This window comes from Hyperolius riggenbachi, chromosome 6 (genome assembly GCF_040937935.1).
Source record: "Hyperolius riggenbachi isolate aHypRig1 chromosome 6, aHypRig1.pri, whole genome shotgun sequence".
Classification (NCBI taxonomy): domain Eukaryota; kingdom Metazoa; phylum Chordata; class Amphibia; order Anura; family Hyperoliidae; genus Hyperolius; species Hyperolius riggenbachi.
In genome coordinates this window covers 4,148,406-4,168,122 of record NC_090651.1, presented here as the reverse complement: position 1 = coordinate 4,168,122, position 19,717 = coordinate 4,148,406, and the positions used below count along the sequence as shown (strand labels likewise).

The following is a 19,717-nucleotide window of genomic DNA, read 5'->3' as shown; positions in this document are numbered from 1 at the left end:
TGGGCATACTTGTAATGATTCTTTATCACCTCCTCTATCCCCCCTTGCATGTTGGGCCTTTGCACCAGTAGCACTATTAGCACTTTGTTATTATGTATGGATCCGGGTCCTCATTATGCAGACTGGGCTCCAGTGTGCGGCCAGATGGGTAACCTGTGCAGCATACGGGGTCACTGAAGTGTATTTGGAAGTGAGGCACTTGTTACCTATTCTATTGCCCACACATGCTGTGTTCTGGTGTGTCATTTGTTTTAATTGATTTTAAAGGACCACTATCATGGAAATCATAAAATTAAAAATGTATATAAACACATAAATAAGAAGTATGTTTCTTCCAGAGTAAAATGAGCCATAAATGACTTCTCTCCTATGTTGCCGTCACTTACAGTAGGTAGTAGAAATCTGACATTACCAACAGGTTTTGGACTAGCCCATTTCCTCATGGAGGATTTTCATGTTTTTTTTTTTAGTTTCAAAAACACTTAGTGAATGGCAGTTGCTCCGTCCAACTGCCAAAAAAGTGTGTAGTGAGCACGAAGGCTGGACAGCATCATTGCATAATTCCTTTTCAGGAAATATCTTTATAAAGAATAAAGGCCTTGCTGAGAATCCCCCATGAAGAAATGGAGTTCCAAACCTGTCAGTTCTGTCAGATTTCTACTACCTACTGTAAGTGACGGCAACATAGGAGAAAAGTAATTTATGGCTCATTTTACTCCGGAAGAAATTTACTTCATACACACACACACACACACACACACACACACACACACACACACACACACACACACACACACACACACACACTATACACACACACACTATACACACACACACACACACACACACGTGTTTATATGCATTTTTAATTTTATGATGTTTGTGAACGAAAACAGGGTGGGGATCGTGAACGCGGCGGTAAGTTAACAGTACCCATCTCTACATCCCTGATCCGCACATGAAATATACAGGGGTGAGGATATGCGTACCAGGGATCCTGAAGTAGTTACAGCCAGGTGATTATAGACTTACTTGGGCAGCTCCTCGGCGATCTTCAGCAGCATGTGACTGGGCATGACGTATCTGAAATAAGAGTAGAGAATATGGTGACTCCAGAGCTTCCCACATTGGCCACGCCCATCCGACTCAAGCCCCACCCACCCCACAAGGCCCCGCCCACATCCCTTCCGCGCCTCACCCCGTGCTTTCATCCTCCTGCCGCGCCATCTTGTCTCGCCAGGCGTACAGGAGACGGAACGCCACCAGCTGCTGCGTGTTGAGATGTTTCTTCTGCCTCTGGTACAGCTCCAGGTACGAGTCCTCCGTGTACAACGGCTTCACAAATCTCTGCACACAACAAACAAGCTCTTAGTTCCTTTCAGATTTGGACAGTGAGGAGTTCATGCGTTTTATTTGGGCCACCGCCGGCCATGAAGAGACAATTCCACCTCACTGAAGATGAAAGCACTCATTGCCGTAAAAGTTCCCATTTTCCTGCTGTCAGTCTGGGGCGCTTTAACTACTTCAGGACAATAGACTTACACCCCATAGTGACCAGACTATTGTTTGCAATTCAGGCCACTGCAGCTCACTGCAGGGCCGTACAACTCAGCACACATCACAAGTGACCCCCCCCCCCTCCTCCTTTTTCTGCCCACCAACAGAGACTTCTGTTGGTGGGCTCTGATCACTGCTGCCATGGTTTGTTTTTTGTTTTTTTTTACCCCCGCCCTCCTTCTCCCACCAGCCAATGACAGCAGATCGCTCCTGAGCCTCTCTAGGGCACAGCCGAGTGACACAGCTGTCCCCAGTACAGCGTTGCCGTAGATCGCAGCGGAGTACAATGTAAATAGACGGCGGTTTTGCTGTCTAACAGTCTCCTAGCAGAGATCCCCCGCTGGGAGACTGATGGCGGAGCTGAGCTCCTTCATTCAAGCTGAGATGAGCACGCATCTCCTGCAAAACCCCGCCCCAGGCCTTGATGCCTTTCAGCGTTAGGCGGGTCCTGGGGCTGCCAGCGCTAGGCGGGTCCTGGGGCTGCCAGCGCTAGGCGGGTCCTGGGGCTGCCAGCGCTAGGCGGGTCCTGGGGCTGCCAGCGCTAGGCGGGTCCTGGGGCTGCCAGCGCTAGGCGGGTCCTGGGGCTGCCAGCGCTAGGCGGGTCCTGGGGCTGCCAGCGCTAGGCGGGTCCTGGGGCTGCCAGCGCTAGGCGGGTCCTGGGGCTGCCAGCGCTAGGCGGGTCCTGGGGCTGCCAGCGCTAGGCGGGTCCTGGGGCTGCCAGCGCTAGGCGGGTCCTGGGGCTGCCAGCGCTAGGCGGGTCCTGGGGCTGCCAGCGCTAGGCGGGTCCTGGGGCTGCCAGCGCTAGGCGGGTCCTGGGGCTGCCAGCGCTAGGCGGGTCCTGGGGCTGCCAGCGCTAGGCGGGTCCTGGGGCTGCCAGCGCTAGGCGGGTCCTGGGGCTGCCAGCGCTAGGCGGGTCCTGGGGCTGCCAGCGCTAGGCGGTCTGGAGAGGGTTATTATACAAAAACTTTTGCCAATTACTCCCCTGGGAAAATAGTTTTTTTACTGTATATTTTACTACAGATGCATTAACAGAAGAATGTGCAGATAGCAGCAGCTGCCGGGGCGACACCGGGAGGCCACAATCTCCGCTATGGAGGGGCTCACAATTACCCACTGAGGATTTATTCTCAATGATTAAATTGTCAGATCTGATAATAATGTCAGTAACACCTGATCTGCTGCATGCTTGTTAAGGGGCTCTGGCTAAAAGTATTAGAGGCTCTGATTGGGAGGACAGCCAGGCAACTGGTATACCTTAAAAAAAAATAAAAAAAATGGCAGCCTCCATATCCCTCTCACTTGGGTGTCCTTTAATTCAGGAGAGGGAGGCTCCCCAAATACTATCGCACCCTTCTGTTCCAGCGCTGGGGTCCATTGCACACAATACTGTCAGACAGGTTCCTCGCAGCCCTGCTTCCTCTATACACAAGCGTGACTGCAGCGTACAAGCGCCAGTAATAGGAAGGAGCAGCTTCCTGCTACCGCACAGGTGTGAACCCTACTGGTGCCTGCATAGAGCGGCCGTACACAGAGGAGTGCGGCCAACAAGAGGGTCTCCTGGAGCAGCGGAGGGGGGGGGGGGGAGGAGCCAGAGGCCGCCCTCTAACGTGGCAATTATCTACTTAGATCTACACCTCTGACTTCCTTTCAATCTCTTGGCGATCAGATTCTTTCCGGATTTTAGGGTTACAGCGGTGCAATTATTTTGCATGCCTTTTACACCCTAAAACCTGGGGGGAAAAAATCATGCTGCTAAGGAGATCTGCAGCAGCCCAGCACTCTCCTCCCGGTGATCCAATGCTGCAGTTTTCCCTCCATCCTCCGGGTGGTGCTGTTGCCCTGTAGTGAGATCACAATGCCGTCATGACAACAATCTCAGCAGGGGGAAGCAGAGGCTCCGTGGAGAGGAAGAATGACGGCCGACATCGGGATCCTCCAGGAGACGAGTAAAACCGCCGGCTGCGCTCCATTGCTCTGCACAGACCTCTGGCGGCTATCACGAGTCCAGCTCGGGGATACCGCTCCCGGGTTGTTTTTTCCACCCCGAGCTGGACTTGTGATTATCGTTAAGGAGATTAAAGGACAACTGAAGAGAGAGGGATATGGAGGCTGCCTTGTTTATTTCCTTTTAAGCAATTCAAGTTGCCTGGCAGCCCTGCTGATCCTCTGCATCTAATAGTTTCAGCCACAGCCCCTGAACAAGCATGCAGCAGATCAGGTGTTTTTGACATAATCAGATCTGACTAGCTGCATGCTTGTTTCTGGTGTTAGACACTTCTACAGTCAAACAGACCAGCAGGGCTGACAGGCAACTGGCATTGTTTAACAGGAAATAAACATGGCAGCCTCCATCGTGTCCTCCCTTCAGTCGCCCTTTAGCAGAGCTGTGATTACAGACCGTCTCTCTCTGCTGACTGGGAGAAGCTCCGTATATCAGGCAGAGTTTGGCGGGTTGGATTCTCACCTTCAGGCACAGCTCTTTGCTCTTCTGCCACACAAGCTGTACGAGGTTCCTCTGGCCGTTAGCGGCGTTCAGAAGATCGGTCCGCACGCGATCGTAGATGTACAGCAGATAGTGTGTATCCGCCCGGGCGTACTCAATCATTTCCTGCGGCAGCGGCCTGAAACAGACACATCCAATCAGATCAGCTGCCCTTCCACAATGGCCACATGCACGGCATGCTGGGTGGTAACTCACCGGCTCCTCCAGTCCGCCAGCTGGAACTTCTTGTCGGACTCCACCTTGCAGTAGTGCTTCAGGAGATGGTCCAGAGAGTTCCTCTCCAGGTTCAGCAGGCGAGATGCTTGATGGGTGTCAAACATGTTCACAACGTACAAGCCAAAGTCTTTCTGCAGCCACTCGATGTCCGAATCCGCTCCGTGCAGCACCTGCAAAACCGTCCCATCAACACCATGGTCAACTAAGTATTTCCATTTAATTAGACCATCTGCCCTCCCCCTAACGGACCACGATCAGGAAACAGGTAACACACACATACAGTTGCAAGAAAAAGTATGTGAAGCCTTTGGCATTATATGGCTTCCTGTCCAAATTGGTCATACAATGTGATCTGATCATCTAAGTAATAACAATAGACAATCACAGTCTGCATAAAGTGGATCCGAGAAACTTTTACTCATTGCATAATTGTGTTCCTTTCATATAGTTTATAGGGCATTCCTCAAGCCAAATACTTTTTGTTTTGTTTTAAAGAGGATCTGTAACGTCAAAAGATCCCCTGGGGGGTACTCACCTCGGGTGGGGGAAGCCTCCGGATCCTAATGAGGCTTCCCCTGTCCTCCTCCGTCCCACGGGGGTCTCGCTGCAGCCCTCCGAGAAAAATGACGTCAATATTTACCTTCCTGGCTCCTGCGCAGGCGCTCTGACGGCTGTCGGCTCCGAACTACACGGAAATACCCGATCGCCGTCGGGTCTGCTCTACTGCGCAGGCGCAAGTTTCCGGCGCCTGCGCAGTAGAGTGGACTACACTGAGATCGGGTATTTCCGTCTAGTTCGGAGCAGAAAGCAGCCACAGCGCCCCCGCTGGAGCCAGCAAAGGTAAATATTGAACTGACAGTCGGGTCTGTCGGCCAGCTGTTCGGAGGGCTGCAGCAAAACCCCCGTGGGACAGAGGACGGCGTGGGAAGCCTCATTAGGATCCGGAGGCTTCCCCCACCCGAGGTGAGTACCCCCCAGGGGATCTTTTTAATGTTACAGAGTCTCTTTAATACTCCAATTCCCTATAAACTAAACAAGCCTCGCCCACAGCTTCTCCAGAGAGCCAAGGCACTGTAGCAAGGGATTATGGGAGCTCAGTCTGGGCAGTAGGAGGAGGAGGTTATTAGCCAGAGATTTCACAGTCAGAGGGGAGGAGGGAGGTGACAATTTACACACAGGCAAGCTGATAGCATCTCCAGCCCTCAGCCTGTGACAAACAGAACATGGCTGCCCTCATTGTATCACAGGAATAAATAATCATAAACTTTTGAAGCCGTTTGCAGCTAGATTTGCTGTCTAAACATTAGATAAGATATATAGACAAGTTACTTGTTATAGCTAGTTTTCCATCTCGGATCCGCTTTAAACGAATTCCACACAAATAAATGTTTCCATGTTTTTATTGAACACCCCATGTAAACAATCACAGTGCAGATGGAAAAGGTATGTGGACACTTGGATTTAATAACTGGTTGAACCTCCTTTGGCAGCAATAACTTCAACCAAACGTTTCCTGTAGTTGCAGATCAGACGTGCACAGCGGTCAGGAGTAATTCTTGACCATTCCTCTTTACAGAACTGTTTCAGCTCAGCAATATTCTTGGGATATCTGGTGTAAATGGCTTTCTTGAAGTCATGTCACAGCATCTCAATCGGGTTGAGGTCAGGACTCTGACTGGGCCACTCCAGAAGGCGTATTTTCTTCTGTATAAGCCATTCTGTTGATTTACTTTTATGCTTTGGGTTGTTGTCCTGTTGCAACGCGGCGCTTCAGCAGGTGGACAGATGGCCTTCATGTCTTCATAAACCTGGGAATTCATGTTTCCTTTGATGATAGCAATCCCTCCAGGCCCCCTGACACAGCAAAGCAGCCCTAAACCATGATGCCCCCACCACCATACTTCACAGTTAGGATGAGGTTTTGATGTTTGTGTGCTGTGCCTCTTTTTCTCCACACATAGGATTGTGTTTTTCCAAACAACTCAACTCTGGCTTCATCTGTCAGAATATTTTGCCAGGACTGCTGTGGAGCATCCAGGTGCTCTTATGTACATTTTAAACGTGCAGCATTTTTTTTTTTTCTTTTTGAACAGCAGTGGCTTCCTCTGTGGTATCCTCCCATGAACTCCATTCTTGTTTAGTGTTCTATGTATCATGGATCATAGATTAGCTAATATGGATGTTAGCCTATGCCAGATACTTTTGTAAGCCTTTAGCTGACACTCTAGGATTCTTCTTCACCTCATTGAGCATTCTGTGCTGTGCTCTTGCAGTCATCTTTACAGGACGGTCACTCCTAGGGAGAGTAACGGCAGCAGTGCTGAACTCTCCATTTATAGACAATGGCCTCAATTCACTAAGCATATCTCCTGTCTTTAATAACTCTTCTAGAGTTGTTACCATGGTGATAAGGCATGTAGTATTCAGGAAACATTTTACCTCAGGCACACCTAAAGTTACCTCTTCTGTCTAAGTTAACTCTTCAATCCTTAAAATAACTCCAGAGTTAAAAACAGGCGTGTGAAAATAACTACAGAGGAGGTAACTTAAAGGGAAGGTCCAAGCAAAATAAAAAAATGAGTTTCACTTACCTGGGGCTTCTACCAGCCCCATGCAGCCATCCTGTGCCCTCGTAGTCACTCACTGCTGCTCCAGTCCCCCACTGGCAGCTTGCCGACCTCGGAGGTCGGCTGGCCGCATTGCGTACATTTTTACGCATTCCCGCTAGTGCAGTAACATTAACACATACATTTTTACGCGTCACTGGTTCAATGCGTACATTTTTACGCATTGAACCAGTAACGCGTAAAAATGTATGTGTTAATGTTACTGCACTAGCGGGAATGCGTAAAAACTTACGCAATGCGGCCCGCCAACCTCCGAGGTCGGCAAGCTGCCAGTGGGGGACTGGAGCAGCAGTGAGTGACTACGAGGGCACAGGATGGCTGCATGGGGCTGGTAGAAGCCCCAGGTAAGTGAAACTCATTTTTTTATTTTGCTTGGACCTTCCCTTTAAGGAATGAAGAGATAAGATAACTCTCTCACTGTGTGGAGGTAAGTTTTCTCTTGCCTTATCTCCAGCATGATCTTGAAGTAAAATTGATAAATAAAATGGCCACCTGTAAGCCATTTTGCCACACTCCCTTTGTTCTATACAGCATAAGACTAGTTCTCTTCTTTCACATGTTTTCATAGGTTTGGAATGTGCTACTAGGGATGATTTGTCTGTCTTGTAGATAAGGATGGCGCTGTGTGAATCTCACCAGTCAAACTAGCCTTAAATTAAACAAGCTACGGATGAAACATATACCTCTAATAATAATTAACGACTGACTGATCTCATCCACTTAAATATTAATATGTATTCATGTATTCATTTTTGCTCTATTCTGTATTCCAATAGTTAACTTAGAGATTGTGTGAGGATCCAATCAGGTTATTGGTAGGAGGAATGATTGTAATGTGTAATTTGGGGTATATAACTTCTGTTATGAGCTTTGCAAGTTAGACATTGCTTTGCTATGATTCAGTGCATGTCTCCTGTACAGTAAATAAACCAATACTTTACTTCCAAGACATCGATTTGTGGTATTTCACAACAATCTTAGTGAATTGAGGCCAATCTCTGGAGTTATTTTAAGGATTGAAGAGTTAACTTTAGGTGTGTCTGAGGTAAAATGTTTCCTGAATAGTACATGCCTTATCACCATGGTAACAACTCTAGAAGCGTTATTAAAGACAGGAGATAAGCTTAGCAAATTGAGGCCATTGTCTTACCATGGACTGATGAACAGCAAGGCTTTTGGAGATATATTTTTTTATAACCCTTTCCAGTATTATGCAAGCCAACAATTGTTATTCATAGGTCTTCTAAAAGCTTTTTTTGCGAGGCATCATTCACATCAAGCAATGCTTCTTGGGAAAAGCAAACCCAAAACTGGTGTGTGTTTTTTATATGGCAGGGCAGCTGTAGCCAACACTTCCAATCTCATCTCATTGATCGGACTCCAGCTGGCTGACATCTCACTCCAATCAGCTCTTGGAGATTTCATTAGTCTAGGGGGCCACTGCCTTTTCCACTTGCACTGTGAATGTTTACATGGTGTGTTCAATAAACACATGGTAACATTTAATTATTTGTGTGGTATTACTCTCCCCCCCCCCCCAGCATTCTGGTAGCACAGGTAAATTTTGTACTGGCTTTAGAACTCAGTAAACATTCCGCAGAGATCACCTGACAGGACTGAAGATGTTGCCACCTGTGATAAATGTCAGAATGTAAATCTGAGTGAGGAAAGATTTTGCAATGAACAAACACAGACTAAATAAAATATAAATATTGTAAAAAAAAAATGGTATTAATTACTTTATTTTCACCACAGTTCCTCTAACTACAAATTAATGTTTTCTTAGGTCGCTGTCACTTAAGGTGACCATACATCGGGTGACTTGGTAGCCAATCGACCATCCAATTCAATTATTATAAAATCGGTGCCGCCAAGTGTATGCCTAACGGACAATGTGACCAATTTCGGGTTGAAATTAGTCGCATTAAAGGATACCCGAAGTGACATACAGAGTGTAACGATTGGTGTCAGCAACACAGATTTTTTCTGATTATTGGTGATCTGCAGTATCACCAATAATACAGATGCTATACCTGATTATGTGATGATCTGCAGAATCACCAATAATACAGATGCTATACCTGATTATGTGGTGATCTGCAGAATCACCAATAATACTAGTATAGCTAGACACAGGACACCCAATGTGATATAGTGTTTTGTGCAACAGTAATCAGAGAGGTTATCTCCCGAGAAGCAGGAGATACAGACACTACTGCAGCCAATGATTCCCTGAGAGGCAGGGAATCAGACTGTACTGCAGCCAGTGAACACCTGAGAAGCAGGGACCACTGACGGAGTTTGAGAATATGATCACCTGACGAGCAGGTGATCAAGACTAAGCGATAGCCTAGGATCCCCTGAGGAGAAGGGAATACAGACTGTACTGCAGCCAGTGGACCCCTGAGGGGCAGGGACCACTGACTGTGCTGCCAAATGATCTTCTGAGGAGAAGGGAGTACAGACTGTACTGCAGCCAATAATTCCCTGAGGAGCGGGGAATTCAGATGGTACTGCAGCCAGTGGAACCTGAGGAGCAGGGACCACTGACTGTGCTGCAAGAGTGTTAACTGGTGGAAAGCGTGATTATGACTGTACTGCAGCCAAGGATTCCCTGAGGAGCAGGGAATCAGACTGTACTGCAGCCAGTGGACCCCTGAGGGACAGGGACCACTGACTGTGCTGCAAGATAATCTCCTGAGGAGCAGGATCATAAGACTGTGCTTGTAGTAATGAACACCTGAGGAGCAGGTGTCATAGACAGTACAGCAAGGCTGTTCACCTAAGGGTTAGGTGACAGCCGGAAAGATCAGACAAGCAAGGTCAGCAACATATGGACAGAAAGTACAGAGGCGGAAGACTGATTCGATATCCAGGTACAGGCGGTGTCGGCAACAGTGGTCAGATAGGCGGAAGTACCGAATTAGTAAGCAAGAGAGTAGTCAGGAAGGCAAGAGATCATAACAGATAAACAGTAGTAATATAGCAATATCCTAGTCTAGGTGTGAAGTCCTTGGTTTCAACACCTGGGAACTAGTCTACAGAATGGTACACAAGTCTCACAATACAATAATACAATAGAGGCTATCAACGGAATCTGACTAAGTGTGAATTCCCAGCTCCGGCTGGTTCTAACACACTATAAGATCTGACTAGGGTCTGAGCGCTCACACGTAAGCATTCGCAACAGCAGACAACTTGCAACTGACAGGCAAGCCCTATAAATACCCAGAGCGCTCCACAGCACCGCCCCAGTCACTCAGCCAATCCGGAGCATAGCTGGGATCAGCTGATCGGCTTGATCAGCTGACTCCCCTTCTACTAGCATAAAGGTCCTGTCGCCTGGCATGCGTGCGCGTAGCTCTCAATCTGTGTGCAATAGAAGGACCAGGCGAACCAGCAGCATGTAGCTGCGCGGCAGAAGCCGCCATGCCGCTTGCCCATGTGGCGGCATCTCCGTTATTCATTACACTGAGATAGACATGGGTATGTACAGTGCTGAGCACACAAATAACTAGGCTGCGTTCCTTTTTTTCCTTTCTCTGCCTGAAAGAGTTAAATATCAGGTATGTAAGTGGCTGACTCATGCTGGGCATGCACGGTGAGCTTCTTTCTTATCAATCGAGCAGCTGATGGCTCGATTGATAATTTCCGACATGTCCGATCACGCGGCGGATCAATTCCGCGTTCGATCCCCGCGGGTGGACAATAGCAGGGAATCGAGTGGAAGATAAGGAAGCGCCGCGGGGACGAGCGGGAATCTTTCCGGGCGGCCACGGGGACGTGGCGGGAGTCGAGCCGCCGGATCACTCTGGTTATGCCCAGCATAAGGCCTGACTCAGACAGGAAGTGACTACAGTGTGACCCTCACTGATAAGACATTCCCCTTTTTATCCCTTTCCTGCTCTCAGAAGCCATTTTCTGCTAGGAAAGTGTTTTATAGTTGGAATTTCTTATCAGTGAGGGTCACACTGTAGTCACTTCCTGTCTGAGTCAGCCACTTACATACCTGATATTTAACTCTTTCAGGCAGAGAAAGAGAAAAAGGAACACAGCATAGTTATTCGTTTGCTAGGTACTGTACATACCATGTCTATCTCATCATGTCACCTCGGGTATCCTTTAATCAGTCGGACATGCTGCAAGATGTAGGGAAGACTTGCTCGATTGGGTGCGTGGCAGTAATGGCGAGTGATACCGGGACGAGCGACGGAACACCCAATGCTGTGCTCCCCTATGCCCAGTGTGCTCTATACATTACCTGTCCGCGGCCTGCTCCGGGCTCCCTCCGTCGTCCACCCGCTGCCCATGTGGATGCCTAGTAAGGGGGAGTGTATGGCGGAGGGAGCCCCGAGCAAGCAGCGGCCGCAGATAGGTAATGTATAGAGTGCACTGGGCACCGGGCGGTTCTGAAAGTAAAGGTGCGATCACACAAGCCCCAGGTGCCAGTGATGTACGCTATAGGTACAGCTAAACAGCCAATAAGTGACAGAACAATGCCTGATGGGATTCCACGGACTGACCTTGACGATGTTGGGGTCGGTGAAGCATTCGTTCAGGATATACAGGTCGCTTCGTAGGTCCAGGGTGTCTATAATGTAGTCTTCAGTACGGGTGGAGATCTGCATCAGACATGTAAAGCCCAGGAAGCTCCTGTACGAGTGATGCTGAGAGAGAGGAAGCAATCATCTGTCAGTTATACACAGGAGAAATACTGACGCCATAAACACTGCATGAAAATCTACCATACGGAATTTAACTAGAGTTGAAGACGTTCGCACTATGGATCTCATCCATCACTCATTACATCATATCTTGCCCAAATTTCACTATAACTGGGATGACTGGTCTCTCTCCAAAATGTTCATGGATGTTTAATATTATAAACAGATGATTATTATTCACTGGGGACGTACCCAATTGCCCAATTACTCCTTTGTTTCTTGTTTACTTAGGCTGACTATTAGTCGGGCCTCTGTCATTAGGCATAATTTTGAACATGCTGTATTAATATTTGTCAATAGTAATATCTCTGTTTTCAGTACAATCATTATCCTGTGACTTACTATTGGCATATTTGCTAATTTCGAATAAAACACTTCAGCGCAGGCTCACTTATGTCCACCACCGAGAACACCATAAAAACAGATGCGCTTACCAGATCCTTACAGACCTTAACTACAGGGTCTGTAATAAAGCTTTATGAGGTCAGCAGCAGGTGTCTTCACAGCCGGCCTCCTCTCCAGTTTGGACAGAATAACTCAAATCATCATATGCAGTGTTTCACCAAAATTAGAGGCATGCAAAAAAACAATGCACATCTAAGCGTATCTGTAGCAATTTTTAATGTAGCGCAGTAAAAAACAGCATAAAAAGTTTTAAAAGGGGTCACTCACATCAGGGTCCTTGTTACAGGGACCCACAGAGAAGACAGCACATAAATCATGGGACGTCGTCCAGCCACACGTCCACCTCACTCGACCGGTTTCACTATTAAAGTTTCCTCAGGAGCTCCTTGGGTCCCTGTAACAAGGACCCTGATGTGAGTGACCCCTTTTAAAACTTTTTATGCTGTTTTTTACTGCGCTACATTAAAAATTGCTACAGATACGCTTAGATGTGCATTGTTTTTTTGCATGCCTCTAATTTTGGTGAAACACTGCATATGATGATTTGAGTTATTCTGTCCAAACTGGAGAGGAGGCCGGCTGTGAAGACACCTGCTGCTGACCTCATAAAGCTTTATTACAGACCCTGTAGTTAAGGTCTGTAAGGATCTGGTAAGCGCATCTGTTTTTATGGTGTTCTCGGTGGTGGACATAAGTGAGCCTGTGCTGAAGTGTTTTATTCGATATTGACTCAAACGCTGTACTGAAGTGTTGGACTTTGGCTGCGACACACACATATTGTTCCACAGATTCATGATTGTTTGGTTGCGCTGATAATGTGGTTTTGATATTTGCTAATTTGTTGTTGTTCTATTGAGCTTTCTCTAATAAAACTTTTGTAAAAGAAAATCTACCATACGGAAATCACGGCCCTGCTGGCAAATCAAAGCCACTAGCTACCAATCATCTGTCAGTTATACACAGGAGAAATACTGAAGCCATAAATACTGCATGATTGCTGGTCAATCATCTAGTTAGGTGGACAACATTGGCAGTCGGACACTTTGTCTATAGAAAAATGGCTTGGCTCCCTGGGATCTCTGTAGGGTGGTCTTAATCCCCCATTTCCCAGGTTGAGCGGAATCCATTTGAGGAATATATTGAACTATGGTGTTCTGGACTACATACAAAATAGAGTTGTAGAAACATAGCTTAATCAGACTTGTATGTACATTGACTTTGTATATCAATAACAAGAGATTCTGAATATATATATATATATATATATATATATATATATATATATATATATATATATATATATATATATATATATATATATATATATATATATATATATATATATATATATATATATATATGATTATGTATGTAATATATATTATTTTGTTCAAGATATATAAGACGTATTCATTAAGTCTGTTGTAAAAATTTCAAAAACTGTTCAATAAAAATTATTGAAACATAAATACTGCATGAAAATCTACCATAGGGAGATCACAACTCTGCTGGCAAATCAAAGCCACTAGCTCCAATCATCTGTCAGTTATACACAGGAGAAATACTGACGCTTATGCCATAAATACTGCATGAAAATCTACCATAGTGAGATCATGGCCCTGCTGGCAAATCAAAGCCACTAGCTACCAATCATCCATCAGGATATACACAGGAGAAAGACTGGAAACCACGCTAGCAAATCAAAGCCACTAGCTACCAATCATCTATCAGGTTATACACAGGAAAAAGACTGGAAGCCATCAGCCATGCTAGCAAATCAAAGCCACTAGCAACCAATCATCCTTCAGTTTATACACTGGAGAAAGACTGGAAGCCACACTAGCTAAAAATCAAATGTTACTGGTTACAACACAGCAGCCAGTGGCTTTTACTTGCTAACACAGCTTCCACAGTTAGTGAAATTTGTATGCAAAACTTCTATATGCCCTTACAAATGTGAGATCGTCGGCACAGAGGGGCGGGGGGGCACAACACGAATGATAGTCTCCAGCCACAGGATGCCAGGGAAAAAATATGGGGCACCGGAGGTCACATGACTGGATATGGCAGCAGGAGGTTGGGGAGGGGCCTAAAGGTCACATGGGGTCAGGACCTGGTAGCAGGAGGTTGGGGGAGGGGCCTGGAGGTCACATGGGGATAGGCTCTGGCAGCAGGAGGTTGGGGAGGTGCCTGGAGGTCACATGGGGATAGGCTCTGGCAGCAGGAGGTTGGGGAGGGGCCTGGAGGTCACGTGGGGTCAGGATCTGGCAGCAGGAGGTTGGGGAGGGGCATGGAGGTCACATGGGGACAGGCTCTGGCAGCAGGAGGTTGGGGAGGTGCCTGGAGGTCACGTAGGGTCAGGATATGGCAGCAGGAGGTATAGGGAGGGGCATGGAGGTCACATGGGGACAGGATATGGCAGCAGGAGGAAGGGGAGAGGCATGGAGGTCACATGGGGTCAGGACCTGGCAGCAGGAGGTTGGGGAGTGGCCTGGAGGTCACATGGGGACCGGCTCTGGCAGCAGGAGGTTGGGGAGGGGCATGGAGGTCACATGGGGTCAGGATATGGCAGCAGGAGGATGGGGAGAGGCATGGAGGTCACATGGGGTCAGGACCTGGCAGCAGGAGGTATAGGGAGGGGCATGGAGGTCACATGGGGACAGGATATGGCAGCAGGAGGTTGGGGAGGGGCATGGAGGTCACATGGGGACAGGATATGGCAGCAGGAGGAAGGGGAGAGGCATGGAGGTCACATGGGGTCAGGACCTGGCAGCAGGAGGTTGGGGGAGGGGCCATGGGGACAGGATGCAGCGGCTCAGGCCCCCCCCCCCCCATGGCATCGGCAGGCATTACACACACAGCGACTTCTCACCTCCAGATCCAAGGCAATCTCCGAGCATCTCAGCAGCTTCTCATTCATCTCCACCAGAGCCTCCAGGGTGTTAACATAGTGACATGGAACGTCACTAGGGGGCAGCGCAGGCTGGAAGAGATCAGACAGAATAATAATTTTTTTATATATGACATCATAAAGTACAAACATAAAACTCTCACGTATATAAACTGGTATCACACGAGTATAAATGAGCCAAACTCCTCTACAGATACTCCAATAATTCCACGACCAGAGCTGCGGAGCCCTCTGCAGACAATACCGGATTCTGAGTGACATTCAGTATATGGAGGCTCCTCCCCTCAGTCCTGGGGAGACTCCTCCCTGCAGACACAATGCCGGTTCCGGAGCGCAGTATATGGAGGCTCCACCCCTCAGTCCTGGGGAGACGCCTCGCTGCAGAACTGGCACAGCTGTTTATAGATCACCCCCTGTAAACGTAACCCTAGGAGGGCATTCCCACAGAACAGGTTCAGTCGTCCAGCTTGCAGCATTTTCCGGAGCGATGCAGCTGGAAGGAACGCACATTCCTTCACAAATCGCTGAGAATTGCGGTGTGAGCCGCGGAACAGCCGAGTCTTCCCCTCCTCGCCACATAAAGGCCCCGCTGATGCGTCACACGCCAGACGGCCATCTTACTGCACAACTTCTCTGGCAGGGCTGCATTGCCTTCAATCGATTTTCTTCAGGTGAAAAACGCACTCAAGTGTGAACTTGCCCAATACATTGGTTGCAGATTCCCTGTGCAGAAAATGCTCAGAAACACTGACGAGTGGAGACCGGCCCTCACAGGTCACACATTACCGTTACTTAATCTGCTCACTGCTTATTCAAGTTAAATTTTCCTTAAAGCCTTGTTTATTGTGGTGAATGTGAAGCCTGTGAAATGCACAATGCAGGCAATAGGGGAGGTGAATGGACAGGAAGGAGTTCTGTGCGGACGACAGATGCAGCATGATCACCGTGACCAGCGAGATCGCACGCTGCCGCTAGAAAGCTACATTACCCTGCGAGCTTCATTCATTCAGGCTACGTTTCCACTAGTGCGCTGCAATTTTGTTGCGGAAAACGTGTATTTCGTACATGTACTCATGCGTATTTTAACACGGAAATGCATGTGGTTTTGCATAATTTTCTGAATATGCGTTTTTAACCATGTCAGTGCCTGTGTGATTTTTATTAAAATGTACGCAGATTCACGTGGAGAATTCGATTGGCGAAAACACATGATTTTCCTAATAATTACATTACATTCAAATTCTGATGTCTCTGCTCTGCAGATTTTTCTTCAGCACAGCCCAGTGCGCAGATTGTAGTGGAAACAGGCCCAGGAAATTTCTGTTTCTTACTATCGCCCACCAACAACCAACCCAACTACCTGGTTTCCCCTAAAGTAAGACATCCCCTGAGAATAAGCCCTAGCAGGAAATCCTAGCATGCTTGAAATATTAAGACCTCCCCCGAATGTAAGCCCTACCTGGCAGCAGCCCACATGACACCAGCAAGTCACGCTCAACACAAAGCCTGGATACAGGAGAGCAGCAGTATAATGCGAGTTCTACAGTCCTGTATATGTGTCAGGCAATGTGTGTTTGTGTTGGAGCCATCCCTCCTGATCTGTACTGATAAGCATCAGCAGCACGTCACCTCTTCCCAGGACACACAGCTTATCCTATCACAGCTCTGGGGTCCTGGCTCCTCTTCTTCTCCCCGCTCCGGAATGGCTGACAGGCCGCAGCCCGGGCGACACTCTCCTGAGTGTCGGGCTGCTCCTTCCGCATATGACGCGGATTACGTCACACGCCGGCCGCCTCGCGTCATCACGGCGGCCGGCGTGAAAGTACTGCGCATGCGTGGGACCTCCCGACCAGCACTGGGCTGGAAAAAGCCCCTGGTGAGTACAACTTTCCTTTTTTTTCTGAGCTCGGAGTCCCTTTAAGGGGCCCATACACTGAGCCTGTTAGCGGCCGATCGATCACAAATCGATTGACCGAATGATTTGCGGCTGATTTCGATCGATCTGACATGCTGGAAAATCTAGGTTGATCTGTTGAGATTGCTTATTTTGCACTGGACCTAATGGAAATCTGATGGCACAATACTGAAATCTATTGGAAATCTGTTCCTAGTAAAAAATGTTCCTGAACGCATCAGATAGATCAAAAATCTATCCAATGATCTATCTGCTGCTAATCTAACGAGTGTATGGCCATCTTTACCCACATGAGCAGCAGAATCAGTTTCTTGTAAGTGAGAGCCAATTTCTGCAAACCACAAGCTCTGTGTATGCTGCTTGTGTTTCAGCATGGCATGCAGTATATACATTTTGTATAAGAAAACAACCAGTGTTTCCCCCCAAAAAATAAGACATCCCCTGAAAATAAGCCCTAGCACATCTTTTGGAGCAAAAATGTATATAAGACAGTGTCTTATTTTCGGGGAAACATGGTAGTTCTCTCCCTTGCACTGATTCTACTATATTACTCACTTCAGACACAGTGTGTGGGTCAGACCTGGCCCCATGTGCTGCTACTGGGCGCGGGGGAAGGGTTAGGTTAGGAGGGGAGACACTATATAAGATCCCTCTGCAGTGTTCTCCCCAGGTGATTTTAGCCGGGTGCTCCTCCCGGCTAGTTTTGGTGAGCACCCGGCTGTCATTGGCACACCTCCTCCTATGCTGTAAGCAGAGTTGCTCACAGAAGCACTGGCCCTGCATTCTCTCAGCTCACCCCACCCGGCTACTTTTTCATGCCACCCGGCTGGAAAATAATTCTGGGGAGAACACTGCCTCTGTGCCATTAGGACGCACCAGGAAGAGAATATTTTTTCCTGGTTTTTGTGCTCTAAATCTAGGCGTGTCTTATGGAACGAAAACTGCAGCAGCTACTGTGACATTGGCCTCAATTCACTAAGATCATGCTGGAGATAAGGCAAGAGAAAACTTACCTCCACACAGTGAGAGTTATTTTATATCTTCATTCCTTAAGTTACCCCCTCTGTAGTTCTTTTACCCCCTCTGTAGTTCTTTTACCCCCTCTGTAGTTCTTTTACCCCCTCTGTAGTTCTTTTACCTCCTCTGTAGTTCTTTTACCTCCTCTGTAGTTATTTTACCCTCCTCTGTAGTTAATTTACCTCCTCTGTAGTTAATTTACCTCCTCTGTAGTTAATTTACCTCCTCTGTAGTTAATTTACCTCCTCTGTAGTTAATTTTCTGTAGTTAATTTACCTCCTCTGTAGTTAATTTACCTCCTCTGTAGTTAATTTACCTCCTCTGTAGTTAATTTACCTCCTCTGTAGTTAATTTACCTCCTCTGTAGTTAATTTACCTCCTCTGTAGTTAATTTACCTCCTCTGTAGTCATTTTGACACGCCTGTCTTTAACTCTGGAGTTATTTTAAGGATTGGAGAGTTAACTTAAAGACAGAAGAGCTAACTTTAGGTTTGCCTGAGGTAAAATGTTTCCTGAATACTACATGCCTTATCACCATGGTAACAACTCTAGAAGAGTTATTAACCTACCCAGCGTTCAATTTCCCCAGGATTTCTGTGCAAACAGTGATAAAATTTATTTTTAAAACTTTTTTTTTCCTGTAACTTGCCAAAATGTGTCAAGCAAGGGTCTAGTATACAGTGCAGGAGAGTATTGATGTGTATGCATGTTTATACTGTTCACAGCATGTTTTTTTGAACGGACATTTCTGTCCATAACGCTAGGGAGGTTAAAGTGAACCTCCGGACTAAAAATCGACCCAGCAGCACTGAAAAGGCTTTGTGTTTCTTTAACAGTTTTACAGCATCAGAACTTTGTTTCACTTATACAAGCCTCATTTTTAGCTGCACAGAAGAAAACTGCCCGGGCTTTTTTCCCGATGCTGTGCAAAGCATGATGGGATTTCTGATTTTGTTGTTCTCGTTCTGCTGTTTTGGTGCATTTTTTTTTTTTACATTTTTAATTTGCTATTTGAATCCTAGCGTGTGCAGCTGGGAGGGGTGATCAGGACACAAGATAGTTGGAACTGTGTCTCCTGCTCCTTGTCACCTCCTTTCAACCAAAAAGATGGCTGCCCCCATGAATCACAAACATTTGCCTGTTCTTTTAAAACGGGGTGGGTAAGAGATTATATTACCTATCTATTCTTATTAACATAACTAATGTAACTTGATGACAGTATGTTTGTTTAGGCTGAAGTTCCCCTTTAAAGACAGGAGATAAGCTTAGTGAATTGAGGCCATTGTCTGTTCATATATTCCCAACTGAGATGTGCCCGTCAGTTTACGCCTCAGGATATCTGCGTTTCTCAGGAGCCTCGCTTGGGTGAATTCTGAAAGAGAAGCCTCTATTGCCCGGTTGTGTCATTAGGAAGATTACAACAACCAATGGTAACAGCTTGAGACCACTATCACGAAAAATGTAAAATACATGTAAACACGCACAAAGAAGAAGTGTGTTCCTTCCAGAGTAAAATGAGCCAGACATGACTTCTCTCCTATGTTTCTGTCACTTACAGTAGGTAGAAATCTGACAGGTTTTTGACTAGCTCATCTCTCCGACCACACACACTATTCTGGAAGTTTTATGGAGCAACTGCCATTCACAAAGTGCTTTTGAAAATAAAGAAAACCCCAGGAAGCCCCATGAGCAGATGGGCTAGTCCAAAACCTGTCAGTTCTGTCAGATTTCTAGCAGCAACATAGGAAAAGGGTAATTAATAATACATTTTAGTATTTTATTCTGGGAAAAATGTACTTTTTATTTACCGTATATACTCGCATATAAGCTGAGGTACCCACT

At 46.9% G+C, this 19,717-nt stretch overlaps 1 protein-coding gene across 2 annotated transcripts in view; it reads right to left on the bottom strand.

Moving 5' to 3' along the window:
* The window catches only part of EXOSC10 (exosome component 10), a 57,910-nt gene that overhangs the window by 19,403 nt on the left and 18,790 nt on the right, over positions 1-19,717 (bottom strand). For both annotated transcript variants that reach the window (XM_068238765.1, XM_068238766.1), the window contains exons 8-13: positions 14,905-15,015; positions 11,427-11,570; positions 4,256-4,446; positions 4,022-4,178; positions 1,199-1,347; positions 1,033-1,083 (exon numbers count right to left, since the gene is read on the bottom strand). In XM_068238765.1, the coding sequence (XP_068094866.1) occupies positions 1,033-1,083; positions 1,199-1,347; positions 4,022-4,178; positions 4,256-4,446; positions 11,427-11,570; positions 14,905-15,015 (803 nt within the window). The remainder of the gene's footprint in view (positions 1-1,032; positions 1,084-1,198; positions 1,348-4,021; positions 4,179-4,255; positions 4,447-11,426; positions 11,571-14,904; positions 15,016-19,717) is intronic.